The following is a 22,708-nucleotide window of genomic DNA, read 5'->3' as shown; positions in this document are numbered from 1 at the left end:
ATTTTCAAGGACTATACATGTAACACCAATAAAACAATATATATGTATATATATGGATTATCCACATCATCAGGTTTATAGTAACACCATGAATTGGCTGACCAGTATAATGTAACACATAACTAGCGAGTGCATATCCTTAGATTCCGGTTAAGTCGAAAGATGTCGTTGATGTAGTGAAATTTCGATATCGGTATGACACTATCGCCTAAATGCACTTTATTTCCCTTAATTAAAAGAAACCAATTGAATATTAATTGCAACTAGTCCTAGGAGCGTAATCAATCAGGTTTTGAAAACAGTTATAAGACTTAGTATGTTTCTATCAGCATTGCAATTTAATCATAATTTAAATTGAGGGATATGGTGCTTCAATTCATCACTCGCGCACATACAAAAATGAAATAGAATAGCCAGACTGCAATCCTTAAACCTTTGTCTTCTAGTACTTTAAAACCAATACTTACCAAACATCGGTCTTTGATGTGAAAACTCCGTCGATGAAAGCCTCTGGAGACATCCATTTTACAGGAACTAAAGCCGTACCTTTCTTCCTGTAGTAATTTGTTCTGAAATAATCAATGGCTTCAAAGTTCAGTATGAGTATTTAGTACATGCTATCCATATTGACAGAAACTGATTGCTTGGAAATGTAACGTATTTTTTAAAAAGTTGTAACACAATACCAGGTTCACATTTTCAATCGACCTATGGAAAAACGACACCTTTTATTTAAACAATAAAGAAAATAATAATAATCTACCTTCCAGTTAATCGGCTCATCCCAAAATCGCCGACTTTTACTATTTTCCTGGAACCTTTCTCTGACAAAAGACAATTTCTCGTTGCAAGGTCTCTGTAATTTAAAAAATGCAATCAAAATACACATGCACATCAACTGAAATATAATCATTAAAATATCGGTTGTCAATATACAAATAAATAATATGTCGATTACAATTGAATTCTATCGATTGAGTTGTACAGTATAACATTGAGGATGGAATTCCATCTAGTACGATAAACCATAGACGGATGTTGGTTGTTTTGCTGGCTACTGTATTACAAAACACATGCAGAGAGTGCATAACAGAATATGTCAAGATGGTGTACATTTTAATTTACAAAAAGATCGCAGATTTTTAGAGGTTCTAATAAATCCACTTGCAACGTATCTAGACTACATTCGATTTAGATTTATATCAAAAATTAAGTTAGAATGTATAGTATTTGTACATAAATTAAGCTGATGAACTTGTATTTAGGTTTGTGTCCATCATTTTTTACATAAGGAAATGTCTGTACCAAATCAAGAATCTGACAGTTGTTAGCCATTCATTTATTGTGTATGAATTTTTAATTTTGTCATTTGATAAGGGACTTTCCGTTTTGAATTTCCTCAGAGTTTGGTTTGTTTGTGATTTTACTTTTGTCGAAATGGGTCAGATGCAGCGTTTTACATTACCGATACTCTAATTGACTCAACAAATAAAATCAATTGTATGCAACTTGTGAAAAAAACTTATATAATTAATAAAAAGTAAAATCACAAAAATGCTGAACTTAGAGGAAAATCAATTCGGAAAGTCCATAATCACATGGCAAAATCAAATAACAAAACGCATCAAAACCGAATGGACGAGAACTGTCATATTCCTGACTTGGTACAGGCATTTTCAAATGTAGAAAATGGTGGATTAAACCTGGTTCTATAGCGCTAACCCTCTCACTTTATAATGACAGTCTCATCAAAATCCGTGTATTTACACTGATGCGTTAAACAAACAGACACAATAAACAAAATAGTCCAAACATGCGTACATCAGTCATCATCGTATAACAATTTCAAAAGGAACAATTTAACAGAACACATCTACTATCTACGAATACTTTGAGTGTCTGACGTCAGAAATTTTTATACGTCACATAACTTTGCATGCAAACAGTTTTACAATTTTACATAGGCAATGTTAGCCTACAGGGTTATTAAAAAAATCAAAAGTATGTAAGAATAAATTTCAGAGATAGACCGAGATTTAAGCTAGTCCATAAGTTATATATATAATTTATAAAAATCCAAAGTTAGTTGATTCCACTACGCGATAGAATGATATTGACGTTTGTGGTTCAACGTATATAGTACTTCATAATAGAAATATATCATAAATATATCATATATAAACGGTTGTAACAGAGATGTTCCGATTTAAATGTATCAATTACAGTAAAATGCAATTATTGTTAATATTAATATGGCACTACTTTTACTGTACTGTAAACAATACAAAAAACATCCAGTCAATGAATAGATATGGAAAATTGCCTTTCATTGGATACCGTTTTAACACCTTCATATTTATTTTTCGATCCAATTTAAGTTAGATACAGTGGCGAATAAAGCAACTTGTATACGTAATTGGGGCCCACCGACTGCCACTTAAGTCAGTCATTCCTCAGTGATTCCCTATATACTTAACTTGTTTTCCTTCAGAAAAGGGAGGGGGCTTCCTTATTAGCAGCCTCTCAATCCAAGGTGTGCCGAATGGGATGAGATTTCTACAAGTCATAACTTTTTATTAATATTAGTTTTACTTTTTTGTGTAATTCGTTCGATTTTTCACAAGATAATTCTAAAGCCCGTCCTTGCTGACATTTGTGAGATGATGTTTTCGAAGAGTAAGACTATTTTCATACAATTACCTATGAATACACCCGTGTTCCTCTAAATATTGACAACCGGTGGCAACATCTATACAAAGAAGAACGAGCTCCTGGGTTGTTATGTCCTGGGATTAAAAACAGATTCGTATTACATGTCATGAAATAAGAACTGTTGTCTGTTTTAGCTTAAATAATGTATCACTAGCAAATTTTAACAAAAGCCTACAATGTTCATAGTATCGGGAAATGAATTTATCAATTACAAAAAAATATAGCAACAATTAATGAAAAGTTTCCATAAACTACAGAATTAGAATTAGTTTACAAAATAACCTGATGCTCATCAAATTTAATGCTGATACCAGTCAAATATATGCTTAGTTTTTTATAACGTTCATTTTGCTATCGAAATTTAATTTGCAGAAATTTTATTATGATTGTTTTTTTTATTGTAAGCCACCCTTCTGGTGCATCGTTTGGTTCAGTTACAGCTTTAAAAAGGATAAACATTCTTGTTTTAAATATCATTTTCATGTAACTAGACATCGCTTTTCCACATATTTTAACCGTTGCTCGCTGATATCAGAACATTTATTTCAATTTTTATTAACAAAAATCTCTATTTTGATATGTAAAACTACAAATTTAATTCGACATTTTGTTTAAATCCCAGTTTATGTATTCTGTGTCGTTATAGATCGTTAGTACTTAAATCGGTACACTATTTTATAAGACATAACTTATGCTAGACTATATCGGGTATTTTACTTATCACTTACGTGTAGCTTAGTTCGCAAACATCTAAGGTATGAACGTAAATCACCACCGTCCATCAGTTCGGTAACCAGTAATATGGACGACCCTTCGATGGAAATCCCGATAAATTTAACTATATTTGGATGCTTTAGTTTGCTGAAAATATATTTCATGTTCATTTATATTTCTTTCACTCTAAAGCTAATAATCAGTGTGGTTAATCATTATTTCAAAAATATTTTATCCATAATCAAGTTCTGTATCATTTTAAACACAAATGTATAGGTGTCATGGGGGAATTAACTGTGGTTTGTTTTACGTCCAGTGGCAAATATCAATGACAACAAATAAATAAATTATACAAAAAGTAGGTCCTGTAAATGGAAGAGCAAAGATGATGGCGGGAATTGTGGAATGCCACTGGAAAACGAGGTCATGTTGGACAGAGACATGCATTCCTGGTCGACGAAAAAAGTAGTACTATATTATTTAATGAGAGTTGAATAATTCCTCGGTTTATAGAAAGACTACAAACAACTGAGTTACAGAAATGTGCAGATTATTTTAAAACTTTAATACGGAAGCTTTTAAGGGCAACAGTAAACAAAAGTGTGCCTTATTAACGACCTCATTAGTCGAAAAAACGAAATAGAGTTGATGTAACACAACTTCCGTTATATTGCTAGTTTATATCGTCTTTATTTTTTTCACTATTGCCCTAAAAGACTTTCGAAATGAAGAATTATTCTATTAAAGAACATTTCGATGTGCGCATAATTGTGTAATATATTGATTCAAGCTTAAAAAGCGTCCATGATTGAATGCAAAATGGGTTAATGAGAAACTCTTCATTATATTCCTTTTTGGATGCGTAGAAAGTAAACGAGAGGGGAAAAAATCAACGTATATTATGATGTTATGTCAGGGCGGTAATTAACACATTATAGAATGTCTTTTCTCAATATGTAAGATTTAGTTTTTCATGCAATTCAGTCTTTCAGGTGCACTTAGGATCCCGAACGATCATTATAAAGAAATTAAACACAAAGTAAAGTGTCTTTTAATTGAATAATTACGCGAACAACTTACCTTAACATGACGGCTTCCATAAAGAAATCCAACTTTGTTTGGTCTGAACATAATGTAGGTAATGTCTGAAATCACGAAAATGAAACACTGAAGTACACAATGCAGAACAAAAACATCTTGAGATGCGAAGATTTCAAAGTCTTACTTTCTTTGCTGCCATTTTTTCCGTTCGGTCTATTTTTATTCCTGGTTTGCAATGCATATTACCATTTTCCGGGGATTTTGGAATAAAGCAACAAAAAACAATAAATATAAATATGTATATATCGGATACAACTGTTTTGGATGGCAATAATATCGTTCGCAATGCAATTAGACTAACTATTTATCATTCGCATATACATATAATATTGTCATTTGCTTGTCTTTTCAAAAATCATAATTACGAATGTTTTCTAATAAGCGTGCTGAGGATAATCACAATGACATATACAAATTAGATAAAATGAATTGCGTCTTGATGCTTGATGTAAACACTTAAAAAAACTTCTAACATTTCCATATTTGTCATAAAAATCATAACTTTCCACCAAACACCAAGTGACGTACATGTCGGTGTAAGAAAATTAACGACCTAAAGTTTAGTAATCTCGATACTACGTAGCTAGTTCTAAAAGGTGCAAAAAAAAAAACAATTAACAAAAACATATATCATATGGTATACATAAGTCAACAACAAACAACGAACACCACTTTTAATTGTCAACAATAACCGGTTGTATATCCACATGTATGTATATGTTTATGTATACGCTTACGTGTATTACAAGTTTTTGAACAAACCTTAACTGCTACTGGGGTTGGTACTTCTGAATGTGCAACATCTGCTAGTAGACCATAGTATACTTCACCAAATGCACCTTTACCAAGCAACCTGAAGTTATACAATTAAAGTTCGGTGAATACAACTTTTAGAAAACACAAGGTTTGGTGAAGAAGTTATAAACGCAGAAACAAAACGAATATCCTATTATATTACATATGGTGTAGCATTCTACAATTTTCGTTGAAAAGTACGATAAAAATGATTACAAACAAGAGTTTACTGATAAGCTAGTATTTTATCCATTTTAAAATAATTTAATTTTGGATGTAACGCGTCTTCTGATTGGCTGACATTGTTGTTTATCAGCTAATAGACATAATTTAACCATGTGACAGTAACATCATCAACGTATTTACATTATTTACTCCGGTTTAAAATTGAATTTTGAATTTAATTATAAGAAATGGCTGTAATTTTTTTTGTCTATTCGAAATAACATAAAAAATGTGGTGCACACTTAATGGCCAACGTAGATACAAATATCTTGTCTCATGGAGGGATAAATCTTACTTTGTAAAGAATCACTCTGATTCAAACAAAAAATTCTCTCTGAAACCGATATTATCAAGATGCTTGATTTCTTGATTGACAACATATTTGTTACGTTCGGGGAACGTTTGTGTTTTTCAACAGACAGTCGGCATCCCAATGGGAACAAACTGTGCCCCTCTACTTGCCGACTTGTTTCTTTATTATTATGAGGCTGACTTAATGTAGGAACTTCTTAGGAAGAAAGATAAGAAGTTAACAGTATCCTTTAACTCTACTTTCCGCTATATAGATGACGTTCTTTCACTAAAAAATTCAAAATTTGGTGACTATGTGGAATGCATCAATCCCATCGAATTGGAGATAAAGGATACTACAGATACAGTTAAGACGGCTTCATATCTTGACTTACATCTAGAAATTGACAATGAGGGTCGGTTGAAAACAAAACTTTACGACAAAAGAGATGATTTCAGCTTTCTAATTGTGAACTTTCCATTTCTAACTAGCAACATTCCAGCAGCACCTACATACGGGGTATATCTCTCCCAATTGATACGATATACCCGTGCTTGCATTTCCTATCATACTTTTCTTGATAGAGGGTTACTGGTCACAAGGAAGCTATTAAACCACGAGTTCCAAATGGTGAAGTTGAAATCAACCCTTCGTAAATTTTACGGACGCCATCACGAGTTGGTTGGCCGTTATGGAATAACCGTTTCACAAATGATATCGGATATGTTCCTTGCGTCGTAAATACAATCCCCTCCCCTTTCATGAATGTGGCCTACCGAATTAGACTATTTACCGGATTTGTAATGACATAAGCAACACGACGGTTGCCACATGTGGAGCAAGATCTGCTCACCCTTCCGGAGTACCTGATATCACTCCTAGTTTTTGATGGGGTTCGTGTTGTTTTATATTTAGTTTTCTATGTTGTGTCATGTGTACTATTGTTTTTGTGTTTGTCTTTTTTATTTTTAGCCATGGCGATGTCAGTTTGTTTTAGATTTATGAGTTTGACTGTCCCTTTGGTATCTTACGTCCCGCTTTTAAAATAACCCGCTACGCGCATTATTCAGTGTGCACCACATTTTTAATGTAATTTTCTTCATAGACAGAAAAATTAATACAGTCATGCCTTAAATAAATGTAAAAAAAATTCTAAGCTCACATCAGTCTGAGCATTTATAGTGGAAAGACAAGTTCCTGTTTTTAAATTAATATTTTCGTTTTGTCCTAAGAAGAGGTAGAAGAAGAAGAAGAAGAAAAAGAAGAAGAAGAAGAAGAAGAAGAAGAAGAGCCTTTGTTTGAGGTCGATACAAAGATATATGGACCTGAAAGAAGTATATTGACTGAGGACAAAGTCCGAGATCGATATACTTCTTTGGGTCGATACATCTGTAAAGACCTCATAAATAGGCTATAATTGTTATATTACTAATTTCCGACCATATTTGTGTTCTTCAAACAATCGATCATATCCGTGCAATATGTGTTTTTGCTGTGCAATATGCTATTTGCTTTTCGCCGTTTTCTATCTACCTAAGATTATATAGTTTAACATGTGACTATCCCTGAACGAATCAAATTAGTTAAAATATACAAATTAATAATATGTTTGTATATTGCTGGTCAATATAAAAAAATCTTGATAAATTTATACTTATGACGTCATGACGTAACACAAAACAGTCATAACAACCACAGGACACAAAAATAAAATTTACAAGTGAGTCATTGGATAATTTAAGAATTTGTTCGGTTAAATGCATACGCTAAGAACACACGACAAGTTATGATTCTTGCAAAATACAATTTTACTAGAGGCTCTAAAGAGCCTGTATCGCTCACCTTGGTCTATGTGAATATTCAACTAAGGACACAGATGGATTTATGACAAAATTGTGTTTTGGTGATGGTGATGAGTTTATAGATCTTACTTAACTAAACATTCTTGCTGCTTACAACTATTTCTATCTGTAATGATTAGCCCAGTAGTTTCAGTGGAAAATGTTAGTAAAAATTTACCAATTTTATGAAAATTGTTAAAAAATGACTATAAAGGGCAATAACTCCTTAAGGGGTCAATTGACCATTTTGGTCATGTTGATTTATTTTTAGGTCTTACTTTGCTGTAATTTTTGCTGTTTTAAGTCTATCTATAATAATATTCAAGATAATAACAAAAAACAACAAAATTTCCATAAAATTACCAAATCAGGGGCAGCAACCTAACAACCAGTTGTCCAATTCATCTGAAAATTAAGAGCAGATAGAAATTGACCTGATAAACAATTTCACCCTCTGTCAGATTTGCACTAAATGTTTTGTTTTTTAAGTTATAAGCCAAAAAACTGCATTTACCCCTATGTTCTATTTTTAGCCATGGCAGCCATCATGGATGGTAAGCCTGGTCAACGGACACAAATTTTAAACTAGATACCCCAATGATGATTGTGGCCAAGTTTGATTTAATTTGGCCCAATAGTTTCAGAGGAGTAGATTTTTGTAAAAGATAACTTAGATTTACGAAAAATGGTTTAAAATTGACTATAAAGGGCAATAACTCCTAAAGGGGTCAACTGACCATTTTTGACATTTGACTTATTTGTAAATCTTACTTTGCTGAACATTTTTGCTATTTACAGTCTATCTCTATCTACATTAATATTCAAAACAATAACCAAAAATAGCAAAAATTTCCTTAAAATTACCAAATCAGGGGCAGAAACCTAACAACAGGTTGTCCGATTCATCTGAAAATTTCAGGGCAGATAGATCTTCACCTGATAAACAATTTATTTGGTAACAGATTTGCTCTATATGCTTTGGTTTTTGAGTTATAAGCCAAAAACTGCATTTTACCCCTAAGTTATATTTTTAGCTACGCCGGCCATCTTGATTGGTTGGCCGGGTCACCGGACACAATTTTTAAACTAGATACCCTAATATTAATTTTGGCCATGTTTGGTTAAATTTAGCCAAGTAGTTTCAGAGGAAAAGATTTTTGTAAAAGTTAACGACGACAGACGACGACGGACGACGGACGCCAATTGATGAGAAAAGCTCACTTGGCCCTTTGGGCCAGGTGAGCTAAAAATACACAGAAAGAACATTAAACGTCATTTTCCTAATACATAATCTAATAATGTACAATGTAATTTAAGGATTTTCGCTCAGACAATATGTTATATATGGACCTGTTAGATTATGTTGACACTCGGACGTCGTACAAAAAAGTAAAATCACAAAAATACTGAACTTCGAGGAAAAATTCAAAAAGAAAAATCGACAATCAAATGGCAAAATCAAAAGTTCAAACACATCAAACGAATGGACAACAACTGTCATATTCCTGACTTGTTACAGGCATTTTCTTATGTAGAAAATGGTGGTTTGAGCCTGGTTTTCTAGCTAGCTCAATCTCTCACTTATATGACAGTCGCATCTAATTCCATTATATTGCCAAAGATGCGTGAACAAAATAAACAGACACAATATGTAAAAATGTCAAAAATAGTCAAAGTATACTACCGCATTTGTATACATATATCTGTTCTCAGTACAAAGGAATGAATCATTAGAATACAAAATAATGTCCGCATTTAAAGGGTGACTTCAGAAATACTGTGACACTGTGTACTCAAGTTGTGATATTAACAATGTGGATTTTAAAAAACTCTTAAAGAACTTCTGAATAAATTCAAATCTCGATATTTCTCTGTAATGATTTCTATCAAAACGTTTGATTTTACAAACTGGCATACCACAGTGACTGTTCCTAATGTGAAATTGAAAATTGAAGAATTAATTCACAATGTTTTCCAATATTAAAAAAGTAGCATATGCTATACATTTCTTCCTTTTTTACCATACGGTATAGTTTGTTAATAGTAAATAGCATGTTTACCTTTTTGTTCACTATTAACAGAATATGCCGTATGGTATCCCAAAGCAATCAATCTATAGCGTATGATCAAAGTTTTATATTATCTAAGTGCTCATTTATTCCTTAGGGTAATACAAGACCGTCGTAGTTCATGAAGTACGATGTTCACACAAAAAACAATATTATTGAACCTTTGACAACAGACACAACACCATATTCATCCTACAGAGATGATAGAAATTGGATCACTTCTTTGTCTCTAATATATTTGCCAATAATTATTTTGGGAAGAACGGAAGTTGCACAAGCAGTCATATGCTAATGATATAGTGTATTATAAAGATAAAATGTATGCAAAGATATCCGTAAGCGAGAAGGATGCAACAAGTAACGCTAGTTACTTGCACTTTAAAATCTCTTACATCCTCTCCTTGATTAAAATAGCTAGGTATTAGTTCGGCCAAATTGTCAATTATGGTAATGAGTTTGTTTTATTTTTATTGTCTTTGTTATTTCTGATCAGATTTTGATGTTCTCATTTTAAAAATTGGTACAGTCCATTAAACAATGTCTTAACATTTTGAAAATTTCATTTCAAAATAGGGAAATTCTCCATATTTGCACAAATTCAATTTACTGTGCGTGAATGTTGTGTAACATTAGGAAATTTTGACACTATTTTACGTTATCATATCATATTCTATCAAGCGAACGGTAATTTTTGTAACCTGAACGGAAGGCTTTGAGGAAAATATGAAGGGGGACCAGAATCATTTTGAGAAAGGGATGAGAGGTGTCCAATTCGTTTATACCTCAGATTAGGAGCATTGCATATTTGAACAATTTTAATATTTAATATTATTCAAACTGGCACATATCATATAAAATTGGGAATGGAAAAGGGGAATATATTAAAATACAATAAGCAGATCAAAAAGCAGTTTACAGCCGGAGGCCACTAATTGATCTTAAATGCAGCGGGAAAATTCGATCCACGGAGGTCTCTAAATAAAAATGTATACTAGTTCAGTGAACGTGGACATCATACTAAACTCCAGAACATATAAATGAACAATACCTTATTCGTTCAGGTATTTCACGTCCAATCTTATATGGTAATATTCTTTTCGTCTGGCGTATAAAAAATTTTTAGTCCTGGTATATATGATGATTTTATTTACAAAGCACAAACTATCAGTATTTACATCAACAGCTAACTAAATCTTTAAATAAACTTATTAAAAAGGGATATAGTAACGATGCTGTTGTCAGGTCATAACAGATTGCCTATTTTTTTTATTAATATTGATTCAATTATTGCATCTGATTTAAACACATTTATTCTAAAACCAGTTGTTGGCATGACACAGGTTATGTTCTTCTCTGTATATTTTATGATGGCATAATACTACACCCATACCGGGAGGGATTGTGTTTGATATTCATATGATGAAAACTTAATCTTCAATCAGTTTTTGAGGTCTGGAGCTGGCAAGTAAGTAACTGCTAGTAGTCTTTTGTTAATTTCTGTTTTATTGTCATTTTGTTAACTTTTCTTTGTTTAGTTTTTTTGTTAACTATTCTGATATCGGACTCGGACTTCTCTTTAACTGAGTATTACTCTGCGAATTGTAATTTTGTTTTTCCTACATTGGCTGGAGGTATAGGGGAAGGGTTGAGATCTCAAAAACATTTTTTAACCCCGCCGCATTTTTACGTCTGTCCCAAGTCAGGAGCTTCTAGCCTTTTTAGTCGTGAATGGTTTTTAATTTTGGTTTCTTGTTCATTATTCAGAGTTTAGTATGACGTCCATTGTCACTTAACTAGTATACATATTTGATTAGGGTCCAGCTGAAGGACATCTACGGGTGCGGGATTTTCTCAATGAATTGCAGACCCATTGGTGGCATTTGGCTTTATGGTCGGGTTGTTGTCTCTTTGACACATTCCCTATTTCCATTCCGAATTTTAACAATTAAAAAACATACAAGACTTTTAAGGTCAGATGCTCCTGACTGGGGACAAGCCAAAAAATAAGGCGGTGTTAAACATATTTTGTGAGATCTCAAACCTCTCCCTACACAACAAGCTTATTGAATCAATACAAAATACGCTTGATCAAGGCATCGTATCTCTATCTCTTGTTTCGCCATTTTTGGCTTCAAATTTTATTTCGTGTGAGTCATAACCCTCTTCTCTTAGTATGTTGGACATGACGGACGACAATATCAGAGACAGATTGTTAAAAGTCTTAGTTGTTGCAGTTTTCTGATTATGTCCCTTTCCACATAGTAAGATCACTGATAATACATATTGCTGTTTTCGTATCATATTATTTAGAATTTATTTTTCTTCTTCAAGCTCGTACTTGATAAAACAAAAAGTCATATTCAAATGTTTTATCTCCCAGGTATCCGCTTTCAATGAAGGAAAATTACCAGTCCCTAATGAACGAAGATATTGTGCCTGACATTAGAAATAGAACATTTTAATATCAACATATGATGTGGATCACTCCATCTTAAACTAACTTCCAAATGTGTTGATGTTTAAGCGAAACAGTAATAGTCGTGGGTGAAACAATATGAATTAATTGGTTTTAAATTATATCTGTTTAAAGATCAAGGTAATATTGCATTAATAATTTACATACAAGAAGGCCGTCTATTCAAATAGGTTTTTACTCTAAGTTTAAATATTTGCGTTTTTTTAATGGTTGCCTTTTTTTAAAAACGAACTGCAATTGTTTGAATCATTCCTTGAGCAATTGTTGGAACAGAAGCATGTTTTTTACTAATATTTTATTATAGCTAATAACTTGATGATCGATTTAATTAATTCAACGTCTCTGTATGCAACATAATTGCAGTGATTTTTTGTATGTCTTTTTCCTGAATAATTTTACGTTGATGTACAATTGAGTGATGTATTTCAGGTATCATTGTTTTTCTTCTTATAAGTTTATTTCTACTTTAGAGGAGGCGGAGTCTACTTTCTTGTGTAACATACACTTTTCATTCAGGCTTGTTAATGACACTTGTATGTTGCCCTCAAGACGTCTTTTTTGTATTTGTTTTCGTCGGTTTACTGTCTAATTGGAATGTACCCCCCATCTGTTTTTGTAAATACCAATAATGCAGGCATACCAAATGAAAATGCAAATAAACAAAATAGATATACATGTAGTTCTTGCACTGCAAGTTTAATAATAATACCAATAAATGAAAACCATGCATATAAAATTATATGTGACTTATGTAGACAATAAAACGACATTAAAAAATAAAGAAGCAGTGTTCATAATAACAGTCAAGCAAAGAGTTTCTTACAATAGAGAATAATGAATACAGGAAGTCAGTCCTACACAGATCATAAAAAGAATACAGGAAGTTAGTCCTACACAGAGCATAAAAAGAATACATATATGACTGTATGGTTTGTTTTAAAAATTGCAATTTTATATTTTGTCAATTTACTTTTTAAAATCAATATATCTAAACTAAAAACTTATGTAGTGAATAAAAAACGTGATTTTGCATTAATAACTAGTCAATTATAAATTCCCATTACACTTGATAATTTACAATAACAAGTGTACGAGGCAAAACGTTATTGCATGGGTTAAATTATCACGTGACAGGTATAAATAACAAACCATACAAGGCTGACAACATCAACAAAACGTTTATTAAACAGACCTCTGAACAGTTAACTTATGCCTGGCAATACTGTGTATATCGCTTTGGACTTTTTCATACTCCTCTATAGATGTATAAAGTGGAGAATTAACACTGTTTCCACCAATGAATGAAGACATTGTGTCAAGCGATTCGTCCGATCTCAATGATGCACAAAATAGTGGTAGTCCACATTGTGTTGATTTTTCATTACGACTCATCTGTCTTACTGAAACAATAAAGAAATATAAATATGAAATATATAGTCCTTTGACTACGAATCACATGCCGTAAAAATACATTCATCTTAGAGATGACCTAATATTCAATTATAATGGACGCCTGTGTACTGAGAATAACAACTTTCGAAACTTTATGAGGTCACTTTGTTAAACAAATGGATGTTTCCTATACACCACTGTAGACCTTCTTATTTGAGTAATGTATGAGTAAACTGTTATTCTAGCACCAATTGTGTATTAAATATAAGCTCCTAGACGTTACAAGTAACATATTCTTTTATCATATATTCGTATGAATAATATAATTCAAACCAATCTTGATATATAATTAACTTAGCTAGGAAGAATTGGTAGTTAACCTTACGACTGCCTTTGGTGTATTCCCTTTTTTTGTGATATTCTAATGTTATTCTTATGTGAGCAGAGGTAGAACATATCTCCTATGCAAAAGAATTACCCATTTCTTCGAAGTTTCACAATATCAAATAACAAACCTTTCAGAATGATTAATATAAGACACAGTCCTAAAATGCCAGCTAATATTGAAACTACTATAACTACAGAGTTGTCCGTTCTAGGCTTTTTTGAGATTCCTGGTAGTTCTGTGAAAAAAATAATACAAGATTCATATTACAAATATATCCCATAATGAAGTCAGCTACCTATGTACTAGAAGTCAGGGACGTATAGAATATTTTGGCACGTCTGATCGAACTTAAAACTCAAATTGTAAAGAAACAACTCTTCCAAATGACAAGTTGTATTATCAGAGATCAAATTTCAAAAGTATTACTTTTCAATAAAGGAAAAGAGGAATACAGACGTACACCCGTCTTTTAACCTTAGAAAACATCTTTTAGATGCGAGACCATCAAATAAAGATTTAGGATGCCAAATATACATGGTGCAACATTGAAATTCCCAATTAAAAGAAGCAGATATGACAAAACAGTTGACGATACCAGGCTTATAATTTGAGAAAACTAATCTCAAGTCGAACAAATAGAGTTGCAACCTTATTCTTAGTACAATTGCATAATTATGAATAGTTATTCCAATAAAGAAAAACTTGGCATTAAAAAGTTGCCATTACTTATGCAAAATATTCCATGTCAAAAGTAATTGATAAACAGACGATAGATGTGGAGTAACTACACATATTTCCAAGATGGTTTGACGACCACAAGATACCTCGCGCTAAAAAATAACACATAGTTTGAATTGTTCTCATATATGATAAGTTTAAGTAACGATTGTTACATCTTTTGACTTTAAACTATTGTCATTACAAAAGCAAGCTATGTTGGACAAAATATACGATACAATATGTTATAATAGTAGACCGGATACGTAGGACATAGGAGGCAAATCTTTGCAGCTGTTGTAATGTTTTGTTAGGTATGCTAGAACTGCATTAAAATTATTGCTCGTTTCTGGCCGCAATGACAGCACAGTGATTGTCCGTTTCTAGCCGAAATGACAGCACAATGATTGTCTGTTTCTGGCAGCAAGGACAGCACATAAACTTAAAATTTGAATACCGGTATGTAATCCTATACATGTACCAAATAATATGCTTAGTGACTTTTATTGAATTTAACTTTACGAATATGACAGTTGTTATCTATTCGTTTTATAAGTTTGAGCTTTTGATTTTGACGTTTGATAAGGAACTTTTCTTGGAGTTTTGTGATTTTACTTGTAATAGTAACGAAATGAAAAATATATCTCTGTAACTAAAACATATCTTAATATAAAAACTAACTATTTATGAAGCAATTCCCTTCAAAATATATTGCGTCAAGACCAATAAACAGATCCTCATGGTTCTCAAATATAATTCCTCTTATTCTTATTCTGTACCTGCAATATTCAACAATTGATTTTATAATCGTGTAGAAAAAATAATTTCGCATATTATTTTATCCATTAAAACTTGATACGGATTCCACCGTTAACATTGTTCAATTTGTTATATCAATTTCCCAATAACTACTGTTCATTTTATTATAAGGTTCTAACTACTAGTACTATAAAAATGTTGATACATGATCAACCGTCACACTACCTTAACTGTGATAAAATCCCCTTTAAATGTTAATGTGATTAATTTGGTTCTTTATGATTTTTTTTCAAGTAAACTTTGTGAGACTAACCTCGCTTTTTCTAATGGTAAATAAACATCTGTGGATAACCATTGTCTCTCGATGTTAAAGACTCCTATCCTCTTCGAACAATCTTCGGTGTCATTACTGCGTATTTCACATAGATCAACTCGCAATATACCAACATTCATTATATACGAGAAGTGCATCTGAAATTGATCGTTCAGTTTTTATCATGAAGTTATAGAAAAGCCAAAACTGCTGAAATATCCCAAGACAAATATTGGTTTGACTGTTTTGTAGATATTTTTTTTTACATACCATTTTGTTTTTTTTTAAAGGTGGGAGATAATACACGTTAGCAAGGTTTAAAAGCCATATATGCATTTAAAAATCAAAGTAGCAAAATGAAAATAGCTGTCTAGATTTTAATTTAAATTTCACTTGACGTGTGTCAACATTCTTACACCACTTTCTGTGGTTATGAAAGAAAAGTAATAACATTATAAGTTACCTTGCAAGTTCCATGGCCATCAGAGAGAAAAATTGGACTTTTCATATCTACATATGCATCTACATGACCTTTTTCGTTGCACTTTGATCCATTAATAAATAAGATTTCACCTGTCATTAAAACAAAGTAATGAAGTTAGACTATTGCAGGCATCAAATCAATATGTTTTATATTCAATCCATGGAAATATTTTAAATTTTATGCTTCTATTTTTCTTTCATTTTTGTGAGAGTAAAAATTCATGGTAAACGATTTTAAACACTTTGCTGAACTACAAAAGTTTTATCAAGCAACTCTTCCTTGAAGTCAATGGAATATAGTCTTAATTTATTTCAATATTTGCTTTGTTGATTCAAATTAAGACATTACAAGAAAAAGCAATATACCTCTCGGTTGGAACGTAAATTTTAAGTGGCTAATTATAATGTTCGATATCTGTACTTTCTCCCATCTACAGCTATGTGAATGATTTTGAATTTTCCAACCGCATAGTCCATGGTCAAAATCACATCTGGTAAAATCTGATGCTATGCCTACAATGCATTGTATACCAGTTTTGTATAATCCGATAAATGTGAAGCCGAAAAACTTAAATCAAAAAAATACTAAACTCCGAGGAAAATTAGAAATGGAAAGCTTCTTATTATTACATATTTTGATATGAACTTTCAATTAGTATTTTAGTCGTGCAACAGTACAAACTGTCTATACTAATGGGTAAAGGTAACAGTTTTAGTGTGTCGCAATATACTTTTACCTAGACTTACAGAGACGAATTAGTAGATATAAAAGTTCTGTTCAAAACCCAAATCAAACAGAATCAAACACTGGGGAATATGTTTTTTCCTTCAGATTGTTAATTTTGTTTTGATGATTTGTTAAAAACTTTAAAATAAAAATAGAAAAAGAAAAAGAAAAGAATTGAGCTATATGACAAAATGATACAAAAATGATACGATTTTTCTATAGTGTGGACTCTATGCCATCCCATATCATCTCACTACGTTTTGGATGTATTGTGGACTCTGTGTCATCTCAGGTCATTGCCCGTCATCTAGTTTCTTTCTCAAATAGTAATTCGTCCATAACAAGAATGTGTCCAAAGTACACGAGCACTATAGTTTTCCATGTTCAATGGACCATGAAATTGGATAAAAATTATAATTAGGCATTAAAATTAGAACGATAATATCATAAGGAACATGTGTACTAAGTTTCAAGTTGATTGGACTTCAACTTCATCAAAAACTACTTTGACCAAAAACTTTAACCTGAAGCGGGACAGACGGACGAACGGACGGACGAACGAACGGACGCATAGACCATAAAACATATTGCCCCTCTACTATCGTAGGTGGGGTATAAAAAAGGAGATAGGGTACGGTTGCCAATGAGAAATTCATATGAAGTGAATGTCAATAATGATAGGCAACTGGACCGTCTTTAACAATGCGAAAACCCCATACTATATAGTCAACTATAATAGTTCCTAATTAAAAAATTATGAAACAATTCATTTGAGAAATCATAAAAACCTAATTTATTTAACAAGAAAGTAAACAAAATCTAATTTTAAGACATTCATGAACAAACGACAATCCCTTAACCACAGGCTTTGACTTGGGACATGCACATATGAAATGTGGTGGAGTTAATATTAGTTACATAGTGTGCTAGTGACCTAATACGGTATAAATGGGGTCAGTAAATTCCACCTGGGGTGAGAGCACTGTACCTAAAATAGCATTTGATGTCCACCAAAATGTTGTTGATATTGCCTGCTGAGGGACACAGTGACAAGTTCTGTGACATAAGACACTTGTATTTGTCTTGCAAAAACACAGCTTTCAAAATTCTTAAAGTTTTCATTACCATTGCATAATTCTTTAGCTTCGTCATCTCCATGGAAACAGTCTTGGATCATGTCACATTTCGTATGGTTGTTTATACACTGCCCAGAATGACATTGATATTCGGTTTTTGTGCAGACCTTTGGGGGTATATCTAAAGATAAAAAAATAGTTCATCAAAGATATCAGGCTTTCAATTTTTTTCGAAAATTCATCTTCTTATCTAAAGTTTATGACTAAGCACTAATCTATTGAATATTATCACATCTTAATTAAATTTACCAAATCCTTTCTTTTTAAGAATGATTTTGCAGCATTGACGAAAGGATAAACATATCAAATAAATATTACAAAAAAACACCTTTAAGCTTTAACGTATACCGTTACTGTTAAGACTATATATCATATACATCTCTTACCCGTTTCACAGTTTGATAACACAATGTCGTCAACAGCGACAAGATACTCAGAGCGGAATCCTATACTTAGATAAAATGGTTCAGGTATTCGTCCTATCGAAATCCGTGTTTGATTCCAGTATCTGCTAAGGTAAGAAATAATAATAACACCGTAATATATCGACAATGATACATGTTTATTGCATACTCCATATACATGTATATATATAAAATATACATATCTGAACCATTGACAACTCTATTACCAGACTTAGGGTAATTGTAATTGTAATCGTTAATCAGCTGTAATTGATTACAATTTTTAAGTAATCATTGTAATCATTAATCAGCCAAAAATATGATTACATGTAATTTAATTTAATCAATTACTTTTCAAAATACCCTGTAATCCTGATTACATTTTGATTACATTCTGATTACAATGAATTTTATTTTACTGTTTATGGTCAAGAAATTATCCTTTTTGTTATTCTTATTTGATAAATAGTTTTAACATGTTAAGATAGTTTGGTTTACTTTATAAAAGAGGGACGAAAGATACCAAAGGGGCAGTCAAACTCATAAATCTAAAACAAACGGACAACGCCATGGCTACAAATGAAAAAGACAAACAGAAAAACAATAGTACACATGACACAACATAGAAAACTTATTATAAGAATAAACAACACGAACCCCACCAAAAACTAGGGGTGATCTTAGGTGCTCCGGAAGGGTAAGCAGATCCTGCTCCACATTCGGCACCCGTCGTGTTGCTTATGTGATTACAAACCATGTTGATTGATTTGTATACTTCAGTAAAAAATAAACTGTTACAGTCTTGAAAAGTCATCATTTTCCTAAGAAGAGACATATGAACACAAATATATGTCTTTGGCCTTAGTAAAAGATATTGTTCATATATTGACAATTAAAAGATGTACATGTATATATTTGATAATAACTGTTAAATTCTAGTAATACATCTCTTTAACTCTGAATTTTTATCTTTTTTTAATATTTTAATTTTTGTCAACTTTAAATTGACAGGAAGATAACCAATTAAGGTTTGTTTTTATTACAGTTACCAATTGAGTATAGCTGTAGGACAATATATATGATAAAAGATTAATCAGACATTCAAATTATTTCTCTAATTAATACAATTTAATTAAAAGTTTGAAAATTTCTTGTTTAAAATAAGCAAAATTTGTGTATATATTTGGACTGGACATGTAACATGCAATGATTTTTAGTACTTGCATTTTGTTTACAATTCAACTAAAGAATTATATAGAAATTTTACATAGATTTTTTTTTACTTTATCATGTTTATATCATCCATATTTTAACTTCCATAAACTTCACCTTGAAATACATATAAAGTCTGGAAGAGGTTAGAAGACAAACAGTAAACTCTTTATAAAGCTAATAAAGTATATTCAAAATAATTCAGAGATCATTAATGATAAAGTGTAATGGGTCAAACCAGTGACACAATGTTCATGTATGTATGTAGTGAACTTTCATGGTTTATTAGATAGATGAGGTTTGAAGTTATATGTTTCATTTTATATATCAAACCTAATCCTTTCTAAAAATGCTACAGTTATAAACTTTTATTTATTCACATCATTCAAAATGTTTTTTTTATAATTCATTGTTATCAGATGTAATCATGATTACTTTGCCAATGTAATCATTAATTTAATTAGAAACTTTTAGAAATGCTGTAATCGTTAATTTAATTTAATCATACAAATGGCAAAGTAATTGTAATTTAATCAATTAAATTGAAAGTAATCGGACCCATCTCTCTGTCTATTACAGAAGTTATCCATCAGTTATTGAATGATGTGGTGATTCAAGGCTGAAAACACATTATATATATGTAAGATTTGTCAATTTGGGGAATTTTTGTTCTTCCCTGGCCGGGATCCGAACTACAGTAGAGCCTAGGTAGTCGAGTGGTCTAGTGCGTCGGGCACAGTGCAAGGCGATTTGGTGCCACGATATCTCAGTAACAGGGGTACGAATCCAGGAAGAATAAAAAAGTTGCTTCCGCAAATTTACAGATCTTACTTTAGTGGCCGTGGGCTGCCCTTTAGACGAATTGTGTATATAAAGTATTGCATTAGTTCAGTATTATGCAATGTGTAATGTTTTATTGATTATGATTCTGAAACATGAAAAAGAAACACATATTTTAATAGCAAACACTTTTAAAAAAAAAATGGAAAAATGTGGCAGGTGTTCATGCGACAAAGGTTAACTTCCTGTTATCAACTTGGCACCTGTTGAGCAGTTTCTATAAACCGTCCTGAGCACATGTTGAACATTCATGCATGCCATGTGTTGAGCAGTAACTATAAATCTTCCAGATCACTTGTTGTGAAGTAATATTAAACCGTCTAGTGCAATTGTCGAGCAGTAACTATTAACAACCTAGAGCTGAGCAGTAAGTATAACCCGTCTATAGCACTTGTTGAACATAACTATTAACCTTTATATCGTTTGTTGGCAGTTGTCGTTCAGAAACTTTTAAATGTTCAAAGCACTTGTTGGGCAGTTACGTATTATCGTTCGGAGTACTTGTTGAGCATTAACTAATAACCGTTTAGAGCACTTGTAGAGTAGTAACTATTGACCGTCCTGAGTCCTTTGGAAAGGTGGTATTTTTTTATCTTTTATAGTTTTTTAATAGTTATTTATGTGTATGTCAAAGTAGCAAAGTTTTTTTCATATCTTTTCTTGCTTTGTGCTGTTGCTATTAGGGGTTTTGAGTAGCAAAGTTTTTTTCATATCTTTTCTTGCTTTGTGTTGTTGCTATATGGGGTTTTAAGTAGCAAAGTTTCTTTCATATTTTTTCATTCCAGATATTACAACTTATTATTTGTTAATTGATTAAAAAGAAGCAACTTTTGTAAAGAATTCAGATCTACAGTTTATTAAAGAAAACCATTTAAGGTCAATGTACGACCCATATTGAAACTGATAAAGACAAAGGATGTTATTACGACATTAATGTGTTATAAATTCAATGTGGACTAACTGCCTACTCTATAATGATGTTATAGTTCATTTTTAAGGACGACGATATATCGATATTTGTTGAATACTGATATTACAGTGATGTGAATCAGGGTTGTTTTTTGCAATCATTCCCACTCCATAATAAGTGGATTAGCAACGTCATAATGAGACGATCTATTCAATTTTTCTCTCTTGGGATTATACTTATTGATTTTCAGTCGTTCAAAAGGCGTTTAACAATTGTATAAAATGTATCCAGAAATTGTATGCGTTAATATTTCATGTGATCAGAGAGAATCATGATATACAATAAACAGTGGTGAATCATAAATAGCATAAATCTTTAATGATAGTTAGTCTTTTGTTAAATGCTTTTATTTTTTTAGTACCGGGAATGATTTGATGTATGTTTCACACGTGAAACAATGTTAAACTTTGCCATCATTGTTAGTAATACTTTAACACTAAAATATTTAAGATTGTTTAGTTAACCGATTCGATGTTTTGATATAAATACAAAAGATAAAATGTAAGTCTCAAAATTATTTTCGATTAAACCTACAACATTAAGCATACTGTTGCGATAAGCAATCCTTACATAAACAAATATAAATACATGTCGTTGGAGCGCTATTGTATAGAAAAGGGATTGAAAGCTCTGATTTCTGTTGCTTAGTTTAGTAGATGAATTATACTTAAAAACAATATCAATATTGCAAGAAAAAAAGGAGTATTCGGTTCTACAACTATAGGAATACAAGGAAGAACTAGTAAAAAGCTTTCATGTACAAGATGGAACACTAAGTTGTGAGTTTGAACCCCGCAGGTGTGCTCAACTGCAATCTTAATTGACTATGATTGTCAGTTTTCCTGTCGTAGGTCAGTGATCTTTTCCGCTCACTCCGGTTTCCTCCACCAATTAAAACTGAACTTAAGATTGGTTCGAATCTTCACTCGGTAAAGAAACGTTTCTGCTATATAAAATATCTACTATTATAGGAAGAGGTTCCCTTAGAGACATTTTAAAATAAAAACCGAATAATGTTGGAAGTCTATTACCTTTTATAAGTTAATCCAATCATTTTGGTTAGAGATGTGCTTCCGAGTATAGTGTCAATTTTTTTGTTTAGAAAATTTGTGACGTCAAATAACATTGTGATTTTATGTACA

General features: G+C 31.8%; 1 protein-coding gene across 1 annotated transcript in view; it reads right to left on the bottom strand.

Annotated features, from left to right (window-relative positions):
• The window catches only part of LOC139507335 (uncharacterized), a 39,124-nt gene that overhangs the window by 5,071 nt on the left and 11,345 nt on the right, over positions 1-22,708 (bottom strand). The window contains exons 4-17 of the mRNA XM_071295714.1: positions 18,527-18,648; positions 18,130-18,261; positions 16,644-16,790; positions 16,258-16,367; positions 15,795-15,952; positions 15,404-15,501; positions 14,133-14,240; positions 13,418-13,625; positions 5,290-5,380; positions 4,507-4,571; positions 3,441-3,573; positions 2,701-2,786; positions 764-856; positions 468-569 (exon numbers count right to left, since the gene is read on the bottom strand). Coding sequence (XP_071151815.1) covers positions 468-569; positions 764-856; positions 2,701-2,786; positions 3,441-3,573; positions 4,507-4,571; positions 5,290-5,380; positions 13,418-13,625; positions 14,133-14,240; positions 15,404-15,501; positions 15,795-15,952; positions 16,258-16,367; positions 16,644-16,790; positions 18,130-18,261; positions 18,527-18,648 — 1,653 coding nt within the window. The remainder of the gene's footprint in view (positions 1-467; positions 570-763; positions 857-2,700; positions 2,787-3,440; positions 3,574-4,506; positions 4,572-5,289; positions 5,381-13,417; positions 13,626-14,132; positions 14,241-15,403; positions 15,502-15,794; positions 15,953-16,257; positions 16,368-16,643; positions 16,791-18,129; positions 18,262-18,526; positions 18,649-22,708) is intronic.

Source organism: Mytilus edulis, unplaced genomic scaffold (assembly GCF_963676685.1).
Source record: "Mytilus edulis unplaced genomic scaffold, xbMytEdul2.2 SCAFFOLD_110, whole genome shotgun sequence".
NCBI lineage: Eukaryota > Metazoa > Mollusca > Bivalvia > Mytilida > Mytilidae > Mytilus > Mytilus edulis.
The sequence above is the reverse complement of the archived record's forward strand: the minus strand, read 5'-3'. Positions and strand labels throughout refer to the sequence as shown.